Genomic DNA, 23,449 nt, shown 5'->3' on the forward strand with positions numbered 1-23,449 from the left:
TGTATGTGTATATCATAACTCACTACAGTGACAGCTGATATTTATTTTACACTTTCGAGAAAAGGGGAAGTGATAAAATGTGAGTGTTGTCAGTTAAAGATGAAACCTATCATGTGACACTGTGGTGGAATGTGGAATTTGTAATAAGGCGTCTCTGTATGATACAATCTAGTACATTGTATATATATATATATATATATATATATATATATATATATATATATATATATATATAGAATAACTTTGTGGTTTACTCAAACTCTAGCCAGGGAGTCTTATCAATGGGATAGTTTTCTTCTGTAATTTCAGAAGCAAATATTAAATTACCGATCAAAATTGTATCCAAGTTGATTAGCGTTGATGTCATCCATATGGTATTTTAAGTTGTCTTTGTTATGAGGTAAGTGAGTGTTTGGAATTTGGAGTCAAAGAAAGTGAATTTACTGATCATATCAACTCTTAGTTCAACTTTCAAATTGGGTATCGGAAATCAGTGCTTGTCGAAATGGTTAAGCATCACTCGTTGCTCCCATTTGTTGGTGTATTGTCTGTGTAGTTGGATTATTAGAGTTGCCATCATGGAATCTGCATTGAAACCACAGGGAGCACAGGAGCTGTGTTACAAACAAATAAACAACTATGCATGCATAAATGGAATATTATTTTAAACTCATATAACTATCTATATACATGTATAGATGTATATACGGGCCTGTATGCTATTGAAATAATATACGTTGTTGCTATATACAATAGAAACACAGTGTGTTATTTCAATAGTATACAGACCCGTATATATACATACACACATACATACATACATACATACATACATACATACATACATACATACATACATACATACATACATACATACATACATACATACATACATACATACATACATACATACATACATACATACATACAGACATACAGACAGATAGAGATAGATAGATAGAGATAGATAGTTTCCATGAGTTTAAAATGATATTCCATTCACTCATGCATAGTTGTTTGTTTGTTTGTGTGTGTGTGTGTTTGTTTGTTTGCAACACGGTTTTTGGGTTCCCTGTGATAAGACATCAGTGGAGTGATATGTTAGAGTAGCCAGCTTTGAATCTACAAGTTGCTTGTCCAAGCTTTGATGCTGTCACGTGTTTCAGACTGGCTTAAGTCCTTTGGCAAGATTTGAACCATGATTATATGTGCCCAAGTCTACCCAGTCATATAAATGGAATCCTGGTAGGATAGAGGATGTTATGTGAAGGATTCAATTCTGTGTCACATCTCTCTGGACCATAGCCTTGATCAAGGCCTGCTTATACAATGGTATGCCTTTTTGTATACTTACTACTGTTAGAATACATGTAACACCAATTTACTAAAATACAGCAAGGGTACGGAATTATTTGGTAATTTATCGGTGGACATTAAGTTTATATAATGTAAAAATAAAAGGGAAATGTCATATTTAACTTTCAATACTGATTCAGCTATGCGACCCCACCCCCACCCCCACCTCAAACCCCCAACCTCCACCCCATCCCACCCCAACTTTGTAAGAGTAAATAATTTTACCAATGATGTAAGTATTTCTAGTATCTTACCACTATTTGCATTTATCATGTCAAAGTGAATCAAGTATCTGTGATGTCATCACTGGAGGTTTTGTCATAAACCTTTGCTGGAAACAAGCCCCCCTAAAATCCCAAACTCGTATCAAGTGCAGAATACTCTTACAAGGTTTCAAAGTTGAATAAGTTACCAATGTGTTATTTTATCATCCAAAATCATATCAAAATTTAAAAAAAAAATCATATTTAAGCAGTAAGCAATACAAGTGTACTAAAGAAAAAATAAGTAAGTAAAACGTAACTGTGCAAGTTTCTGTCCTATTTCCCAGAGAAGTCTTTTTTTACGGCTCATTAAGCTGTTTTTTTTAAGTTCCTGTATCAACATCAAACACCTCAGAATAGTACCTATTCAAGAAACTTTACATCATGTAACTGAACCACCGACCACAACAAGGGATCTTCAGTGTGTTGCTGATGACTCCCAATAACAAACTGACTGTAGGGCAGTATCCTTTTACCAATTCATAACCCCCAACACTTCACCAGGCTGTGTTGTGACTCTCATCGCAATGGGTGAACCACCCACAACAAGGGATCTTCAGTATGTACCTGATGACCCCCCAATAATAAACTAAATGCAGGCTGGTATCCCTTTACAAACTCATAACCCTCAAATACTTCACCAAGTTGTGTTCTGACACTCATCACGATGGGGTGTACACAAAGAAGACCTTCATTTCTCAAGTTGACTTGGAGTGTTTTTTCCTTGAGATTGCGACCAAAACTCTCCAATAAGGCTTCAGTAAAATTGGTTTTGCAGTATTGGAAACCTGATTTGATATTTTTGTGTGTTGAAAGACAAAGTAGAAACAGAGTGAAGTAGAATACTAGAATGTGCGGTTAATCAAAACTCTCGAAAAAAAACTTCAGTAAAATTGGTTTTGTGATATTGAAAAGTTAATTTATTTTAGCATGTTGAATGACAAAGTATAGAAGTTTTAGAACAGGGTGAAGTAGAATTTGTGGCATGGGTATTTAACTAGCAATGATAAACCCTATAATTGCTAGCTGATTTTCTGGACCCTAGAAATCCATATTATTGTTATCCCTTGGCTTTATATACATCATTACTATCTATAATTTATTACATTGATTTGTGACACATATCATGACTTATCACTATCTGTGGCTTAACTGATAACATGGTAGTCTTGGTGTCTGAACATGGAAGTGTCTATAATCTTGTAATTTTATGTTTTTTGTCTTCTATGAAGGGTGATAACATGGTAGTCTTGGTGTCTGAACATGGAAGTGTCTATAATCTTGTAATTTTATGTTTTTTGTCTTCTATGAAGGGTGATAACATGGTAGTCTTGGTGTCTGAACATAGAAGTGTCCATAATTCTTGTAATTTTGTGTCCTTAGATGATGAGTTTGATTATATGAACAGTTAAGTTGTCAGCAGTGTACAGTTTAACAGAGTGTCTTCAGTATTTGGTTATCTGGACTGATTGTACATTAGTTGGTTATTTGGACTATGTCTGTTATACTTTGTTTTCTTGACTGACAATTTTGTGTATTAACAAAATTTGGTAATCTTGACTATGTGAATAATATTTGGTTGTCTGGACTGATTCCATATACTTGGTTATTTGGACAGTGTCCATAATATTTTGCTATATGCCTGGCAGCCTGTCTACAATATATGGACTGACAGTATGTCAGAAAGGACTGTTTTGTATGTACCGATATCTACCACTTTAATTGTACTTGAATATTCTTGTACTGTGCGCCCTCATTGACTACATAGAGCTAACCATTCATTGACGTAAGACGGCCCCCCTGACACGATCCCAAGACTATAGAGAGTCTAACTCAGTAACTGTCTCTGTATCATCCATCATTTTACACCACCTGGGTAGTTTATCTGTATCTGATGGATGGCCGTGGCTATACATATTCAAACACAAATTGTGTCTCCCAGAGTTTTGATAAAGAGACTGTTTACTATAACTTGACAATGTACATATACATCTGTACTTTTATCTATAGACTCTCTCACATCATAACCCTCACTGTTGTATGCACATACCCAAGTTGTCACCTTCTATAAAGTGTCTTCAGGGGTGTTACTGTTAGTGAATGGTGTGTTTGGAGTATTTCTAATGTATATGAATCATGGCAGTATCCTTCTTGTGGTCAGGATCTGTCAAGTTTATGTTACATGGTTATGTCTGTTGCCATGATGTATAGTCTATTAAACTTCAAGTCCCAAATTGTCAGTTTTGTTGTCAACCCTCTTAATGTGCAGGCATTGAATTGAAATGACAGAGTGCACTTGACACTCTTTTGAAATGATTGCTACAGTCGAAACTTGAAGAAATGTGTATCGTTTACATTATCAAATTTCTCTAACAATTTCATGTGTAAGAGTTACAAAAGTAAATCTCCATTATAATTATCACTCCATTGCATAATTCGAAAAGTCTGAAAATGAAAGCTATGAAAGGTTTAAGCCTTTTCTAACAATATTGAGATATGAATGGATACTTTTAATGTTGTTTGTGGGAGGCAGTTTGTAAAATAATAGGATATAAACTGATTCTGTTACACTGCTATAGCAGGTAAGGTTTCAACACTAACTGTATAACATAGGACCTCCTGTTGAGGTGCAGGTATGTAAGCTGTACTTGTCAAGATATGGGGTATAAAAGGTGTTGTCATGGGTAACTAACTTCTCAACTATGTTATTACTAAACTCACTTTGATACATGTTTTCATTGTGCATGTCTATTGCACAGTTTAAAACTTTATTCTCAGTGCATACAGATTTTAAATCAAAAGATGGTGGAATTAATACAGTAGAGGATGTATTTCAATGTATTAGGAAGGAACCCAGGGTGAATAAAGAAATGTATAAATAGACAAATATTAACTCTGGTCTAAAATAGGGAACTTGCAAATAGGAATAAATATTTTATAAGTTTTGTTGTGCAATTGTTATTTATAGTTTTCAATGCTTCACCACTCATCCACACTTCCACAGTTGTTGTGTCTATTGTTCTTATTGTGAATCATTACCTGAGTGTGAAATGAAGAAGGCTTCCCAAATCTACAAACACACAAAAGAATAACAAAAGGTTTTTTCATTCCTGCCTCTTTTTTTTGGCTGTTTGACCCCGCCCAGATAGGTAAACTTTGCACACCATTGACATGCTGCTTCAAGCCTATATGACAACATAAACAGGTCAACAGTGGAACAATAGCAGGGCTTCTTTGCTCAGTGCTGGAACACAAATGGGGCTGTTTTTAAAGTCCATGGAAACCCAGTAACTTGTTGCTTTAGTCAAAATAGGGGCCCGGTCTGACTTCAGGTATATTTTGGCTGGAAGTTATTATCATCTGTGGAAAGACAAGGATACAGTGTTGAACTGAGTCAGGTCACCTAAAATATCTAACATTCTCCATCATATCAACACAGTGTGGACACCAGGCAGATCAAATGTAGTTTGAAGTTAAGTAAGTACTAGCGCATGATTTTAATACTTTGATGTTTTCAGTGGGTACATGCAATTTTCTACAAGTATGTGTTATTAATAAGTTGGCATATAAACACCAAAGTCACTGTCTTTAAGTTTTCACACCCTGGCACCTTGGCAACAAGAAAAGAAGGAACTCCTAAACATTGAGGCAGATCCCTGTAAGAGGAACAATATGCAACATTCAGGGGGGAAGTCCAGCAGATTTTACCTACTTAGCACCCTAAAGAAAACACAGAAGAGGGAGTGGTAGTGTTATTTTTTGGCAGTTTATTTTGTTGTTTGGGTATCCAATATGCTAAGGGAATCAGGAATGAGAGAAATCAGGGCCAAGGTAGAGAGATGTGAGAGATTGATAGTTTTTCAACCCTAATGGTGAACTTTACTCAGGTAAAGTAGCTGTCATCAGTGTATTTTGGACATCATTTACAGGTTTAAATTGGTCACTAGATGGTTACAAAGCTGGTCTGATGACCAATTTAACCATACACTAATCCCACGTATCAATTCCCACTGTACATTTTTGGAATTCCTAGGTATTTTCATGAAAGTTTTTATTTTCTGTATGCTTCAAGCAAGTTCACTTGAGATCTTTTTGTGTTAAGTTTATATTTGAAGACTTTTTTTTGCGAAGACTGAGATGAATAGAAAAACCAAAACTTAGCAACTTTGAAGTACTTGTGATGATAATGAGTGTCAAGTTATTGCCTTTAATTCTGTCTCTACCAGGGGAGTATTTGTTTATATACATATAAGTCCAAGTTGAGCAAAACAGGATTAACTAATGTATATCATTATATTTGTACAGTTTGCAGTTATAATTTAAAACCAGGTACTTGATTTTTTCAGGCTATATTTTTTTTTGCGGGGAGGAAGGTCGCAGTAAAGTTAGCAACTTAAATATGCGTAATGATATTATGAGTCACAAATTATTGCCTACTAACTAAATGTGTATTTGTATAATCTATCATTACTACCCTGTTACCATGATTTTTCAGCCCATTTTTTTTTCTGAGTAGACTTTGCTATGTATGAACTTGCCAGCATGACCCTATTTCAGACATCAATTAACATCACAATGCATTTATTGTGTTGGGTTTATGTCTCGAATGGGGGGGGGGGGAGTCTCTGAAAGAGTGGCATATTTTGACATGGTGCATCAAATTACCCCAGGTACTACTGCCAACCAAAATAATTTCAGGGGTTGATTGGAGGAAGAGAGTGGTTGGGAGATTATCAAAAGACGCTTGGTGACTTGTGGTTCCTGACAAGGTGCATCATTTCCTCTGCAGACTCCCAACACCTTTAGAAAGTGTCAACTGTCCTGAGGTACTTAGCATGCAATAAGAAGCACTTCTCATGCCTCCACATTTGGAGTACTTCCTCTCAAACATGCCCCCAATCAGATAAACCACTGTGATATATGGTTCAAGAATTTCTTTTGTCAAACTTCAATCTGGTGTGTCAATAGAGTCCTTCACGGGTTTCCTGTCATAGCTGGTATACTTTTGATGGAGTACCTGCATACCAGTGCCATAGCAAGGTGTTAACATGGTGGGATCCCTTGGTTATAACTAAGTGTGGTGTCTGTCTGTTCAGTTTAGAAGTACACACTGTAAGAAGTCATAGACCGTGTCACTGCATAATAACTGTTTTACTGTGGAGTGTGCTTTTATGTTCTATTGTTAGATCAAACATACCATATTGGAGGGGTGAGTCCATCGTTTAACTTCTTATTCATTCTCATGGTATGTTATCTTTACCCTACATTGTAGGTCACCTATTGTAGCTTTGAAAATGGCATATCAAAAGATTAAGATCTGATTATGGTTGTTCAGTCAGTTGGACAAGACGCCATTTAATAGAATATAAGCTTTCAGTGTACCTAACAGGTGAAAAAAATGTAGATTTCTTAGTATTTATTTCAGTTGGTATAGAAAACCTGGAAATATTCACTAATATATTCTTCTTTTGCTGAAATTAAGTAGTGACTAAAATGGTCTCCTGTACATATATATGCAGTACTCCAAGCTCAGTAAACCCATTAAAATAAATCTTTGGGAACAAGTTGAAAACAATATAAAATGGCAAAATATATAGTTGCAAAATATCTAGGTTTTGTGTATTTACATTTGAGTGGTTTAAGTCTCACACTGATATTCACTGACTGTAGTGTAGACCTTCAATCTTGTACATGAACGCAATTACCCAAGCTCGAGACTTCTTAAAAAACGAATCCTTGGAGACCATATAAAATGGCAAAATGTTCTTGTTGCAAAAATAGCTTGGTTTACAGTATCCAAGTGGTTTGAATCTGATACAGTGAATTCATCGACTGTAGACCTTGAAGCTGAGCTCAGTATTCTATTCCTACATGCATAGTTTATGTATTATAAGACATCAGTGTATAATTTATAGCCATCCCAAAATATCAAAGTATCAAAGGGTTGCTGGGTCAAAGGTGAACATTTGGCACATGACAATGTAGCAGCCTTGCTTGTAGTCGTTAATTTTGAAGAGGTTCTTCTTTGTATGTAAATGGCAGGTGAGTGCTTCATGATGGGTAGATTGAGGGTTTCTCATAGTTGGCATGACATGATAGCATACTTTATGTATGTAGAAATGAATGCCAACTCAGTTGCCATAGTATGTATTGATTGTGTTTTCAAGCTAAGCCAGCTGTGTAGGTACGTGTATGAGTTTTCAAAGTTCTGACATGAAGTGAGGGTTTGAAAAAAAAATGATCTTTATCTTGACGGAAACCGAAGTACTTTTTATACAAACAACTATGGAATTCATAAACTGTGGTACATGTATTCAATCTCCATCTATACCTCCAGGGTTGTACGTGCATGGATGATGTATCTTCCCTAATATATCCATGGTTATGCAGTGTTTACGATCTCTGTCTATACCTACATGGTTGTACATGTATTACGATCTCTGTCTATACCTACATGGTTGTACATGTATTACGATCTCTGCCTATACCTCCATGCTTGTACATGTATTATGATCTCTGCCTATACCTCCATGGTTGTACATGTATCTGGAATATGTATAGAAAGTTCATAGAAACTAATTTCCCAGGTTCAGGAATGCACAGTTGTTTACAAGGCCAAAGACTTGGCATTCACAGTCATCTTGTCATATCTGGCATATAACATTTTCTAAGCTGAAAAGCAAGGTCTGTGAGCTAGACAACTATTTTGTTAGACTTTGTGTTTTATTTCAAAGGTTTGGATAAAAAGACCATGAAATAATTAAGTAACTGTTCTCATCTAAGATTTTTAAAACAGTATATGATGCATGGCGGTTGCCATACAAACCATAACATTCATGTTTCGTTAATTATATCAAACCTTTTTCGATAATGAGAAAAATAGAAATTGAAAAGGGTGAATATATTAAAACGCTGAGATGAAAATTGTAATGATCATGTAGAATTTCTGAATTTTATGTTGGAGATGTGATTACCATGGTAACGACAGGTAATTTCTGGTATATTGTGTGTTTAAATACTCATTAATGGGTGTGGCAGGTTATGTTAAACAAATCAAAGTACAAAGTTGGATGTACAGGTGATAACTTCCTAATTGATTTTAAACCTGATTCTAAAAAAAATGGGGGAAACTGAGAGGACAAAGGTCAACTGAGGTCACCAGGTTAGGGCTAGGATGGAACAGTGCCATTCTTGATAATGCTGCTGACGATGATGTGAGAATGTGAATGTGTACAGACTTTAGCCCTTGTCCCCACTTGGAATTTTGAATCAGTTTGAAATTGGATCAAAATTGGTTCTCCTGTCCCCACATGCACTAAAACCAAATTGAACTGATTTAGCAGAACCAGTTTGAAACCACCTCAAAACTGTCCTCAAGTCAGCAAGGGGAGGGATAAGCACAAATGAATCAATTCAAAACCTTTGCTCAGTTTTCTTGTGTGAACAGAAACTGTTTAACTGAATCAAATCAGTTTTGAATCGATTCAGGTAGGGACAGGACTGTTAGCATACATTGTATCTTGAACTTGAAGATGTCAATTCTCATATTCACTCATACAATAGATTTCTGTATGGAAATGAAGTTTGGACTATGAAAACACATGTATACAACCAATCTCACAATTACAAAGTTTCTCAGACTCTTACATGTTACAGTGAGAAGATCAGTCTTGCTGACTCATGTACCGCTACACATCTTAGAATTATAGGAACATTTAAGATGACATGAAATTTTGAATTTTAAACAAATATGGAATATTACTAGTTGACAATTATTGAAGGTTATTGAGTTAAATTTTATGAAAAATGGCACATGTTGCAGGACTTCATTCATTGTCAGAAAAATGAATTTAGGATTTGAAAGGTTGAAAAGTGATTGTATATAGTTTAATATGCTTTTAAATTAGGTAAAAAGTACACGTCATTCACATATTTTTATTTTGTAAGCCAAGTTCCTCTCCAAATCATCGTTACAGCATTCTCGCAAACCAGTTATTATTTCTTCCACTATACTTGGAGGCTTGTTAAGAATGTTGCCGTAAAACAGGCCGCGGTTTGCGACAATGCATTACAGGAGTAAGAAACTTGTAGATTTTTTGTGTTAGCGCCAAATAGTATGGTAACGTCAACAAAAGAAATTGCAGTAAAAAGTGATGTGTATGATATAAAGTAAGACTGGTTGTCATTCCTTCCACTACTTTGTCATTACTTTGGTATGCCATGGCTTTCACACTAGGACACTGCCTTCATTTAGAACCATGTTGACAGTGTAATTTTATACAGCATAACTTTAACACTTTACACTGCCATAGGATACCGCTACACATATCAGCCATCTTGTTGTATATACCAAAGTGTGATGAATTACACACCGAAACCAAGCAACCTCTAAGTTTACTTGTCTATTTTTATCATATTAATTGTAATGCCAACAGTTTGCTGATGTAGCTACAGCTAAGAATGCAAATATGTTGTTGACAGCTGGTGAGATAACTTTGTTTTGACATCAAGTGTACTGCTTATGAATATTACATGTAATAGATGTGAAGATCAGTTCAAGTTCGTGTACATGTAGTGTATGTTTCTATAGTTTGTATTTCAGTTTCAGTAAGATTTTACTGAGAAGTTCAGTATTGGTGTGCCAAGGCACAGAGGAACACCAAAGTATTAGTAATCATACAATATCACAAAATGTGTTTGTGAAGAATTATAGCAAATGTATGACAGATATATGCAACTGAACAAGTAGTATGGTATAGCTGTCGGAGTTCTTTAATTTTCATTTTATTAACTCAGATTTGTTTTGACAACCTTGTCCTATGTATAGTTTAGGGCATGTTACCACTTGAATCATATTGTGAACCAGTTTAGGTTATGACAGTGAAATCATTGCATATCACTTTGGTGTAATGCAGTCTTTTGATTTCAACAATAATCTATTCCTGGTTGATTACAGAGCCACCATAGTTCAGTCAGACAGAACTAGTATAATCTGGTTGTGCTAAGGCAAAAAAAAAATTGCTTGGTTCCGTTTACCGCTCCCACCTAATTTTTCACTGCCGACTCTTAACATTTTTTATGTATGTTGAAGTTTCTTGTTCATGTTCTGTCTAAAAATAATTTTGCACTGAAAGTAACACCATGGTGTTGTTGTTAGACATTCATCACAAGTGACTTTGTGGACACCCAAGCGACTGTGTATTGCAGTTCATTTGTGTAGGAACGGTTGCTTTCCACTAATATATACAGAGTTGTTATTTAATTGGAGACCCTGAGTGGACTAATTAGTTCCTTAATCAGCCAGGTAGATATTTTTAAACCAACATATGGTGAAACCCAACACGTTTGTCTGCCTCTGCATTCTTTGTAAGATGTGAACCCAGTGAAGTGTCAAGTCTTGATGGCCATTGATCTATTCTAGGTCAAATAATATGTATGTTTTCTAGTATTTTTAGATTGACTTTTACATTTCTATATTAGGGCCAATTATCCAGGGACTTCATGTGTTTGTGATATCATTTTACAGTGTGTATAAACTCTATAAAGTGTTGGGTATTTGTGGTAAACCAGGCAGCTAACAAGTTGTAAAATGAATAGGAAAAGATGTATCTTAATTCAAACGAAATATGAAATCACAACTTCTTGGAGTATAAAAAAAAATTTTTATTCAAAGCTTTAGATATACCATTCTCACAAACCAGAACTGTTGTTTCTTCCTCGATACTGCGAAATAAAACCAAGGCTTCTTGGCAGTTCGTTGCGAATGGTGCCATAAAAGAGGCTGTGGTTTACGTGGATGTTGATATACAAACTGAAACGTGTTCTAGGTTGTGTTAGTCTAGATGCTACATGTGGTATCAATTCATCTCTTCACCCCAAAGATAGATCTTGAGATACAGATAACACTAGCCTACGTAAGTGTTAAGAATATTGTTAATGAAGTGTTCTCCATGTTGATCTACCTGTATTATTAGGGATCAGGAATAGAGTCCAGTCCATAAGCAACATAATATCACTACACAGATTGTTGAACATTGTACTGAGGTATTCTTTTTACTCCTTTCAAAAATGTTATATGTATTATATTTTAGAAAATGAAATTATTGACAAATGGAGTCCCAATGTTGGTTTATTCTGTGGTACTTTTGCTTGGATTTACCGACCCCCTGACCCCCCCCCCCCCCCCATTCAAATTGCTTACTATGCTATTTGTTCTAACAAGTATGAAACTAGAAAGTATTGACTCTGAAATGTTTGTCCCAGAGCTAGTTTGTTAGGTGTCCCATAAAAATATAAAAACATACGAAATACAAATTAAAAAAAACAAAAAACAAATACATATTAAACAAAAGAAAGTATGTGCCCGAGTCAATGTACATTGGAATCAAAGGATTGTTACCTTCTAGAATACGTCTTTTAAATGTATACAGCAACTTTCGTTGGAATGATGTAAAATTCAAAATATTTCTGGTTACACAGCTATTACTCATGCTGACTGCACCTATTAGGTCAAAGACTAACTGCATTGTGTTATATATATGCCACTTTTAAAGTACGCATCATCCTAGCACTGTAGTTACACTAAACTATAAAATGTACTCCTTGGTTTTTATGCTGTCAAAGTTTATGTTGACATACAGTGACAGCTAAAAACTAAAACAGTGTTATAATAAATCTTTGGCAACAGTAGCTTTGACATGGGATACATGGTGAGCACTTGTAATGACCTCTCACCAATTAAATACTGGTGGATAAATATCAAGGTCAGCATGTCAAGGGTCACCAGATTTGTGTCACAGGCGCCCTGTACTTCAGTTTAATATACGTGGTGGTTGAACAGCCATAACATACACATCTGTCAAGCTGTCCTGGTAAGTTTTGTATTTCTAGTGTTTGTCTTGGTCAAGTTATTGCAGAAAGGATGATTTAGAAAGGGGTAAGATTGGATGCACTGCTGTAAGAAAGACTTGAAGAGCATTGTTCACAACTTTTTATTGTCCGACCTGTGGTATTGTTTGTTTTGTTTTGTCATCACCTAGGCTATATTGCTATCACTGACTGTGGTCAGAGTTGAACCGTCATACCAATCTAAACACAAGATTGGTAAATGATGATCTAGTATAAGTTGTCTGGTCGCCAGTTGTCTCTACATGCATTTTCACAGCTTAGAAATGTGTATAAGATAATGCAGTGTAGTTCAAAGGTCATACCGAAGTCAACATGTGACCTATCATTGCACTGCATTGTGAGGTCTGTGCATGTATGTGTATATGTATAAGAAATGAATGTAGAGCAATAGGCTTTTGTCATTTTGAATAAAACCATATTTATCAGAAGACTTGGTGTTCATACCAAATTCGCTATCTATTTTTCATTAGTTGCATACATTCAAAGTACAATAGGTGTACAAATAATATATATTGACATGCAGAAAGTGCTGTATGGCAAGTTAATGGATCCTAGCTATCCAGTTAATTAAGGATTTCTAAACCAGTAATTAGCTATCCTAAATATTGTCATTTGAGCTGTCTTTAGAAAGTAACATTGTATAACAAACAAAAATACTACAAGTTAATTAATTCAAGTTATTGGTTTCCTTGAGCATTTCCTGAACTGGTTAATATGCACCCTAAACATCAACATATGAGTTCTTTAAGTAACATTGTTATTGAATAAATAAAAGTTTGTGATGTATTAAATGAGGGTTTCCTGTACTTAGCCCTGAAGAGATATGTCATAAAAGCCAGGAAGTTGGGAATGACTGACTTCAGGTTTAATGATGTGCATCAAGGTGATTGTCAGACCTCACACAGTTGAAGTAGGCAGAAAAGTGGCCAATGTCATACTTTCTTGGTTCCTAACTATGTAAGTGAGGGTGCAACATCACGATGTATCTTACAGTCTAGGAGAAAGGTAGATAGTGATACAGGTTAAACCACTTAGCCCAGAGACTTGGCTCTCTACTTTTACAATGTCAGATAGCTAAGTCTTAGCCGAGTCGCTAGGCCAACAATAGCCCAAAGACTTGGTTGACTTGACACACTGGCTTCTATTCTGTGTACTACTAGTGAATGGTCATTTCAAGCGAGATAGTCTATGCTGTAGGCAAGTACTCACTGAAAGTATAGTCTACAGGTAGTGTTGACCTGAGGAATACATTGGTTGAAGTTTAATATAAAATGCAATTAGTTGTATTCAGAATAACCTAAAATCTAATTATGTTATGTGTTGTCATTAAATTTTCTAATGCCCTTATCTTTGTAAACATTTTCCTGTTCTAATATAAACTAATATGAGATTAAATCATACACATACAGCAAACATATAGTTACTAGTCTGTATCCACCCACAGACACCATTTCCTGTGATGGTACTGAAAGTCCATCACTAGTGTATGTGGGCCAACCTGAGAGTACCAGCATACGTTATAATATGACTACCATGTACCGGAAGAATGCTGTCCATGATACTTATAAGTTATAATGTAACACTACCATATAGTACCTACCAGTACATGGTTTTGACCAGCATACAGTAATAGATACCCTGGTATTTAGCATTTAGGTTAGTAGTTTTTGGAACTCGATTGATTGATTGATTGATTGATTTACAAGGGGATTACTCTAATTCAGTTCTTGTCACCCTTCCCTGGCTGTAGTTATGACAAAGCTGTGTATAATAATACTAGCTGTCAACAGATAAAATGTACGTGTATTTATGCTTGTATCTTGTAGCCAAAGTTCACCTGTGTAACTGATAACTTGGTATGAATGAGGTCGTCAAGTATGGCTTGATAACTATAATATGACAGAAACGCTGTATATGTATGCATATAAATCGAAGAATGTATGTATATATTGGGGCTATGTTTTTCAGTCTTGTTTAGGCTGTATACATACAAATCTACTGGTATATTATGTATATGTGCTGTGTATGGGGGTATGAGGACTAACTCTTTCCAGTCTTGTGTCTTTGACCTTTTGCTTCTAGACTTCCAAAGTACATGTTTTCATCAAAATAGATATGTCAGCTGGGATGCCTTGGTGATGTACTCAGATCACCTTGTAGTTAAGGTTAAAGACCCTAGTAAAAGTTGGGAAAAGCTGGTAAAACCATTCATGTTCAAGTTTGAACAGCAATGCTACCATTCATTAGTAAATTTGATTGAAAAAAACCCTGTCAAAATGACTATGGAACTCAGAGGGATTTCAATTACATACCACCCATAGCAAAACTTCTATTGTCATCATATTGATTTGTTAGCCCAACAGATATAATAATAATAATATTGTGACTGTGCAACTTGATGCTGTTTAAACTTGAAGCAAATTATTTGAATGAAATTTTATGGAAATGATGAAACATTTTGACTAAAAATTAAAAGGTAAACACGAGGACAAGACATAGTTGTATCATTTATAAAGCATTCATGATTTAAATTGTTCATGACACAGAGTGTAAATAAATTAGTTTGATAGTAAGTGATTGGAATGAAGCTGGTACATGTGTAGAGAGGTACGTTGATGTAATTCAAATGGCATCCATCTTTCAATTCAAGTAGTGTAGATCATAGATAGAAAGTGGATTTGATGCAGATTAAAGTGATCTTGGTCAGTTTATTTCAGATTGGATCCAGATCAGATATGGACAGGGCTTATAACACTTTGAGACTCTTAGCTACTCTAACTGATTAAAAATTATATTTAAAATATGATTAGTTTATTAGGAGAAGATTTGTATTATCTCTCACTCTTTGTCTTTTGACCTTGTGTTTATATATAGCACATGCCATCATGGTCACAAGAAACTTTTAATGAAGTTAGTGCTTGCCTTCTGCTTCGTTACTTTCATGTGATTTCCTAAATTGCCAAGATCAAGCGAATGTACACAGATGGTTGGGTCAGGAGTCTTATTAGTTTTGTTGTTGTGGTAATTTCGCCAACTGCAACCACAGCTTTATACTATGCGGTATGTAGATGTTGTTTGCTTAATACAAAAAGGCAGAAGGTATGAGTCTTTTACATTCATTCAACTGACATCTGGAAAGTAGATGTTTTTCTCTTTATTAATGCCATATTTAGCAGTGCTTCGAGTACAGTTACACTTGTTGTAATATGGCTTGGTCAACTTTTACAGTAAATTTTACATTGGCCACTTTGCAGTTAATTTTACATTGAAAACCACAAGAATCACTATATCCTTGTGTCTGTAAAGATTCACTTGCATAAACCATTGACATTGTAGGTCTCTTATCCTTTCCAGAATGTTAGTTGAACAACAATATTATAATATAATAACGTCCATAATGAGCTACCTGGGTAGGAGCCATTTAGAAGTGAGGTGAGGGATTAGCTGGCCTAGACTAGTTATTCAGCATACCAGGGTCTTAATTCTTAGTGAACGGAAGTATTGTGAGCTGTTGGGTAGCACGTTAACTAAAACCAAGTGAAAACAGGGTCAGACATATATTGTAACCTTTGCTATCATGTGGATTTCAAATTCCTTCATGTGTATGTATGTATTTAGTGTATGTCAGTGGTACACAGTGTATTGTCTGGTTTGCCTTCTCGTTGTTGTTTTTTTTACAAAAAGACTTCAATGCCCCATTCACATCTAGTGTATGGTTTGTGTATGTAGATTCTCAGTCAAATTCTGCCATTTAATAGGTATACTGTGTGTTTGTAAGTTATACAACAGACCCGTAGACAACAACCTTTTGTGGTCTGAGACTTGGTGGGGAAGGAATAGAGGTAGTGGTGGTGGTGGTGGTGGTGGTGGTGGTGGTGGTGGCGGCGGTGGTGGTGGCGGCGGTGGTAGTGGTGGTGGTGGTGGTGGCGGTGATGGTGGTGGTGGTGGCGGCGGTGGTTGTGGTGGTGGTGGCGGTGGTTGTGGTGGTGGTTGTGGTGGTGGCGGTGGTGGTGGCGGTGGTGGTGGTTGTGGTGGTGGTTGTGGTGGTGGTGGTGGCGGCGGTGGTGGTGGTGGTGGCGGTGGTTGTGGTGGTGGTTGTGGTGGTTGTGATGGTGGCAGCGACGGCAACCGCAGTGGTGGTGGTGGTCAGATCAAGCCTCTTCAAGACTACTAATTGCTTATAGTACTGTACAGCATTAGTTGTCTGTTTTGTATGGTAGCTGTTGTGTCATGTCCTGCTAAAGTTAATCTCTTGGACAATTATTGTCTTTGCTAATTGAAAGGTAATTGCTACTTACTAGTAATTGAATTAAAATATAACCACAAGAGTTTCTAACCATGCCTTAGTACCAGTAAACTAACCAGTGTGACCTCATCTTGTCAGTTGAGATCTTGACCGGGAACATTTTGAAGTTTTATTCCTGTTTTGCTGTCAGACTGAAGGTAATAGCTATCTTCTGTTTACCAGCCGTATCAAACTTGGCAAACCACTTGTTTACAACCGACATGTCAGTTTGTTGAAAAAATGTCCAATGTCAAATATTTTAGCTGCAAAACAAAAAGAAACGATTCTGTCTCATGAAATTTTTTTACCTAGAACTGTTTGTTGAATAATTAGAATAGCTGTCCAATGTTTGAGAACTAACAGCAGTGCATGCTGAAATAATTGTAACACTTCTTTAATAGGTTGAAATGAACCAAACATGTCGTGAAATGAAAAGCATTCTCTGCAATCCTGCACATCCACAGTATGAAGAAGATGAAATTCTTGAAATGAACAGTTGGATTATGGACTGATTCACTGATTGAAAGCTTTCAGGGGTATAGACATACCGATTTAGCCAAGTTTAGATGTGTCTGTGCAGGCATTTACAAACCATATATGCTGTATATTATGAACTGTTCTGATGTTAGTGAAATACTGACTTTAATGCACATAGGGCAAGACTTACGGTTATTGGTAGGATAATATTAATAGGATAGACGTGTGGAGTTGTCAGTATTTCATAAACGTGACAAATTAGAGGATTTTAAATTAATTGTAATTGAAAATCTGAACACGGATCATGGAATTTATCAACTTTAGACTGTCTCCTTCAACCTTAATAAGGCTTCTCTTTCAGTCCTGTCATTCCGTCCAAATCAGTGTTGGCTGATAGGGTGGCACAATGTATTGTATCTTACAGACAAGAATAAACTTTTTAGACCGAAAGATTTGTAGGTGTATGTGCACTCTCTTAATCATGTGCAGTGCTCTAAAAACTGAGTAGCAAACACAGGAATGTCCACAACAAATGTACTGTAAACTGTGTGTATACAGAAGTATTTGTACACTCTTTTTAGCACATTAGTAGAATGTGTAATGATTAATGGTTTGTTAAGTGTGGAAACTTCTTGTCAAGCAATGACAATGAAATTTATAATAATGACAATAGCACTTTAGTAATATCAATGTAATAGTGAAGGCATGGAAGTATAGGGGAGACTTCCTTGGTGAAGGCATGACTACATTCTGTTCTGTTTACATAGGCATATATACTAAAATACAGATGTAATTAAAACTACAGTTATGTTCAGTAATTGTTATTTAAGACATTCCAAATCTTTATTTTATGTATCTATTTTCATAAATACTAGAGTTGTAATTAATATGTAGATTAATCATTTCTAATCTTAGTTATATGGAGATGAACTGCTGGGAACATAAATAGAACAATCCGTGATGGCAATTCCATGTAAAGGTAATGATTCCTGACCTGTTCATCCTCAAATTAGTCTGGAAGATACCACATTCTGCCACGCTATCAGCCAGCAGTTAAGAAGCCTGATAGGGTTGAACAACACGATGTATCTTACAGTCTATCTTCAAGTTAGGTGGAAAGATTCCCAGTAGTGTACATCACTTGGTTACACAACTGTTTTAACAGGAGTGCCAACAACCAAACTTTTAGTCTACCCTCTAGTGAAAGACAACAGTTTTTGTTGAAGGTCAAAGTGATACAATACATGTACCTGGTACATGTCAGTGGCATGTCGGATTTGCTTAGCAGATACAAATTACAATGGTCACCACACAGTAAGGGATAGGGGAACGTCAAAGTTTGGTGCATCATACGAAAGTTGCTGTGTGTCAGTGGCATGTCAAATTGACTTCGAGGGGTGAGCGCAACTGGTCACCACACATACTCAAGGGTAGGGAACATCAAATTTTGCTGTGTCACTAGAAATTGCCGTGTGTCAGTGGCACGTCGATTTGGCTTAGGGCTAACAAAATTCACTACCTCCCAGTTGTTGTTAGTGTGTGACTGACTGTATTTAGTTGAATTACAGCCATTGTTTTGTATCACCCACCCTACCTACCTAACTTCCATCTATTGCTAGGTCTCAGATATTTTATAATTTCATTGATATGAAAGTTTTTCGTGTACATATTCCTCAAAAGTTTTATGTACACATAGGGCATCAGATCCAAATACTTTGAAGCGCTCGTTAACAAGGTTCAAAATACTTTGAAGCACTCGTTAACGAGGTGTCGTAATTGGTGTCAAGAAAGTGTTAAAATTGGTTAAATGCCTTAAGCTTATTAACTCATAAATCTGATGACTTTGGCATGGACAAGCAACAATTCAAATTGTTGATCCGAAAAGAGAGTTAAAAGATATGGCAAGCCATGGAATATAAAGAGAGATGAAAAGAGTCATTTTTTATTGATCTCGGATATCATTTAGCTAGGTGTGTATGTATGACAACAGTTATTCAAGACTGACTCTGCTGTCGTATTATTGCTGATTCAAGGTAGAACGTTTTGTCCAAGTTGTATTATACAGGGTATGTATGTATTGTGACTGGTTCTTTTGCTAGAGGGAGTTGATGTAGTCTTTGATGTGAACAAAAGCATTTAGTAAAGGCATAGGTCATTCAACTAACTAGTCAGGGATTTCATAGAGTTAATCTTGATCTTAGTAAAGTGGTAAGCCAACATAATTGAATGTTTAATAAATAGATCAAACCATAGACCCTGCGTATAGATGCTACTTGTATTGGGTCTATGTTCAAGCGTAATGTTTTCAAAAAAAAAACTAATGTGTTGTCTCTAGGTTTTCTTGCCATGACTCTGCAATTTGACATATTATTATTGATGGTCTACTCATACCTATCAAGTAAAGTTTGAAGTCTTGTGACAAGAGTGTGTATACCTTGTTCAAGCCCATCACTGTGCCCACTATTGTTGAATTACAAAACATTTTGTTGTGGTTAGAAATAGATACGAGGTTTCCTTCTTTGTGAGTCACCTAATGTAAGTAAGGGATGGATAGTGGGTCATAAAACGTTCCTGTCAGTGTGTGTAAGTGTCATATCAAATTGTCGTAGGAGGTACATTGAAGGTCAAGCTGTCCTGAAATGCCAAGTTGGAAAAAGCACACACACACACACACACACACACACACACACACACACACACACACACACACACACACACACACCTCATTCCCATCTGTATGGTTGGAAAAATTGTTAAGTAATACTAATAAGCAACAGGTGATAAAAGCAATATTTCTAAATGCATTATGTAACGAGTGATATTTACATTATGAGAAATACCATCATGTGTAACAACTTGTGTGGCATCAAATGCTGTTGGAGGTGTGTATTGATCTATCTGACAAAAGTTTGTCAACCTATATATGTATTAACAGATTTGTGATTAAAACACCCACACATTTTCAGTAAAGCTATCCACACAGCTGTTCCACCTGCGTTGTCATCAGTTGGTTCCATACACTTCCTGTCTTACAGTGGCCATTCAGTTTATGGTAGCATTTGGTGTCTGACTTACATCACTGGAAAACTTTTTCTACAGTGTCTGCGAGTTTTCCTGACAAGGTCAGGCAGTCTGTGTTTTTGTCTTTATTTATGATGTACTCATTCAGGTATGTCTGATCCTACCACACTCATCCATGCATATGTAAATGACTGTCAATGGGTTAGGATATTTGTAGTCTACATGCTCTGTAGTACATGTTATATGTTGTTGCAACTTTGTCCTCGGTTGTTTTGTGTTGCTGCTTACAGTGAAAGCCTTCTCAACTTGCTGTCTCATCAAAAAAGTGAGTCTTATCACTGACATTTTTAAGGTTTCTGTGATGTTGTACTGTTCAGACTTTTAAACAGTAGGTGTGTTCCTAGTACTGTGAATACTGTCTAGTAGTAGTAGTAGCAGTATGGTCTCTAAGCTAAGGATTTGCTAACATATAGGTTCCTACTAAACTGCCATGTGCAGTACTGCTACTACTACTTCTAGGCTCATCTGTTAGTGCTTAGCTGTAGCTTGATCATCGGAATGACTTGTATTACTATTAGTCTCTCAAGTCATTTCTTAGTGTACTCCGTAGAATTGTTTTTTTCAGTAGAATGCTTCTTGTCTGCAATGATTACCTTTGTGATCATATTTGGAGATTTAAAGGGAGTGTCCCTTCCTGAAGGTTGAGATGAGGTATGATAAGATCTAAAACTTGTAAAAGGTGTTAAAATGGTGTGTGATCAGAAGTTAGTTTGATATCACATTATCAGTGTTGAAATATTACAAGCAGGCTCAGCATCTCTGATCTATGCATTTTGTTCAGAGAGAATTTATATAACAAAGGCTGGGTTTAGGTGGAGGGGCTGCAGAGCACACGTTACACGTACTTTGACTATGAGAACATGTAACAAAGGCTGAGTTTAGGAGGGCTACAGAGCACATGTACATGTACATGTACTTTGCCTATGAGAACATGTGACAAAGCCAAGTTAGCTCAGTACCCATTACATATAACTTGTTCATAGAGAGCATGTGACTTGCCAAGTGGGTGGGTTAGGGCTCAACACCCTTGTTATATGTTACATGTATTTTTACCATGTTCAGGGGGAACACATATAGCAAATGTTGAGCTTAGGGAGGGGGATGCTCATTACATGCACCTTTGTCAGTGAGAACATGTGACAAATGCAAAATGTGTGTGTGGAGGGGGTGGGGCTTAGCACCCTTGTTATATGTATACCTTGTTCAAGGAGAACACAAGAAATGTTGAGCTTAGGAGGCCTCAACACCCATTACATGTACACCTTGTAAGTTGTTTAGAGAGGTGGTGTTTACTGAATGACTCATAATTTTATGTTCACATCCACTAGTCAAGGAGATAAACAATTATTCTATAAATATATAGCATTCCTTTGAACTTGAAACAAACATCAAAACAGAAACCCTGCCTAGATGATGATGTAATGTAACATACTCCACAATTCCAGGCACAAGCTATGTGTAAGGTGTAGCCTAGATTCTTTGGTTGGCGTTTTTCAACTGATGTCCCTCCGCTGACAATCTTGTATGTAAGCCTTAATAAGATTACGCTTTTAGACAGCGATAGTCCACCATACTTAGTTAGAATGTTAGATAACAGTAATTTAAAAGCAAGTAAGAAGTTGTGCCCTTTTTCTGGTCAATGTTTCATATTGAACTCTCAAGGTTTAGCATTTGTGGAGGCATGTTTGTTGAAATTCACTAACGCAAAGGATCTAGGCTAGCAAAGTTGTACTTGAACAGGAAATGTGAAATTTTGCTGGTCATATCTATAATTACAATAATGTGCATCAATGTCATTGGTCTTGTGGTGGTTGAAATATTATTAGTTAAAGCATTCAAAATCACCATTATTTTCCTTGTAAGTTAGCTTGTAAAGGCATAAATGTATTCTATGGCCAACACTAGTATATCCAGTAATAATTTAATGATGAAATACTTGTAACATGATGTAACCATTTTATCAATACTTTATGGGTGTGACAATTTATTTACATAGATGAATCGTTTGATTTCATTTCTATATTGTATTGTAATCATCATAATATTTGTATCTACATGAATTCTAGTATATTGATCTTTGCAAAAAAATAAATTGTGAATTTCAAAAATGATAATCAATATTTTTTTTTCTTTTCTGTGTATTTCAGAATACTGAAGTCTAGTCAGAGAGACTGAATATATGAAATTACTAGAAATCATTATGAACGGTGTGAGTTGGAGTCCTCTAATTGTTACTAACGATGGCAGATAGGACAGACCATTCCAATGTTGGTCATTATAGAAGATATGTATCCCCAGGTAATATGTATTTCTGTCTTCTTTAACCCTCTACAACTCTTGTAAAATGTTTTTTTTTAAATCATTTTTTTATTGTTGATAAAAAAAAATGCACAGATTCATCTTTGGCACCATTTGAGATACATATACAAAGAGATGTACACAAAATTAGTGAAGTTTTGTCAGAAATTCATTTGGTAACCTCTATGTTTTTCTTTCTGTCATATCCTTGTCTTTTTAAACATGAAAATGCCAATATACACAAACTCGACGAATGTCGTTCCTTAGTTTACAAAATTTTAGACATATGAGATAGTGTTATACAGATGATAGAACTTATGCCGCTTTTGTGAAATTATTCCTTGATATTGGTTTGAGAGACAGAGAGACAGAGAGACAGAATTGTATGTATGTGTGTCTGCCCATAATATACATAAATATGTCTTTGTTGAAGAAAAATTGAAAACTATAGTCTCACCAACCATGGTGCTTTACTATTGTACCACAAGTTAATTACGCAACCCAAATCAAATAAATATATTAATTCTATTTTTAAACTTGTATTATTTATTTTTTGAACAATTACCAATGTTGGTACTGCCATTCTGTTATCTGTGATCTATAACATATACCAGCTTATGTCAAGTAACAGTCTAAAGTTTCCTATCTTGTTCTGCAGTATATTACATCTGTTGTTGTAGTAACAGTGTTTCTGCTAAGGTTTTGATACCCTGGTAACAGAGGTTGGGGTTACTGAAGTAACAGCTAGTAGGAGGGAGGGGGGGGGGGGGTGATAGAGGGG

The 23,449-nt window shown here is 35.9% G+C and overlaps 1 protein-coding gene across 2 annotated transcripts in view; it reads left to right on the forward strand.

Moving 5' to 3' along the window:
• The window catches only part of LOC144436210 (uncharacterized), a 104,606-nt gene that overhangs the window by 67,164 nt on the left and 13,993 nt on the right, over positions 1-23,449 (forward strand). For both annotated transcript variants that reach the window (XM_078124935.1, XM_078124934.1), the window contains one exon: positions 22,518-22,668. In XM_078124935.1, coding sequence (XP_077981061.1) covers positions 22,611-22,668 — 58 coding nt within the window. In that variant the 5' untranslated portion in view covers positions 22,518-22,610. The remainder of the gene's footprint in view (positions 1-22,517; positions 22,669-23,449) is intronic.

This window comes from Glandiceps talaboti, chromosome 6 (genome assembly GCF_964340395.1).
Source record: "Glandiceps talaboti chromosome 6, keGlaTala1.1, whole genome shotgun sequence".
NCBI classification, from domain to species: domain Eukaryota; kingdom Metazoa; phylum Hemichordata; class Enteropneusta; family Spengelidae; genus Glandiceps; species Glandiceps talaboti.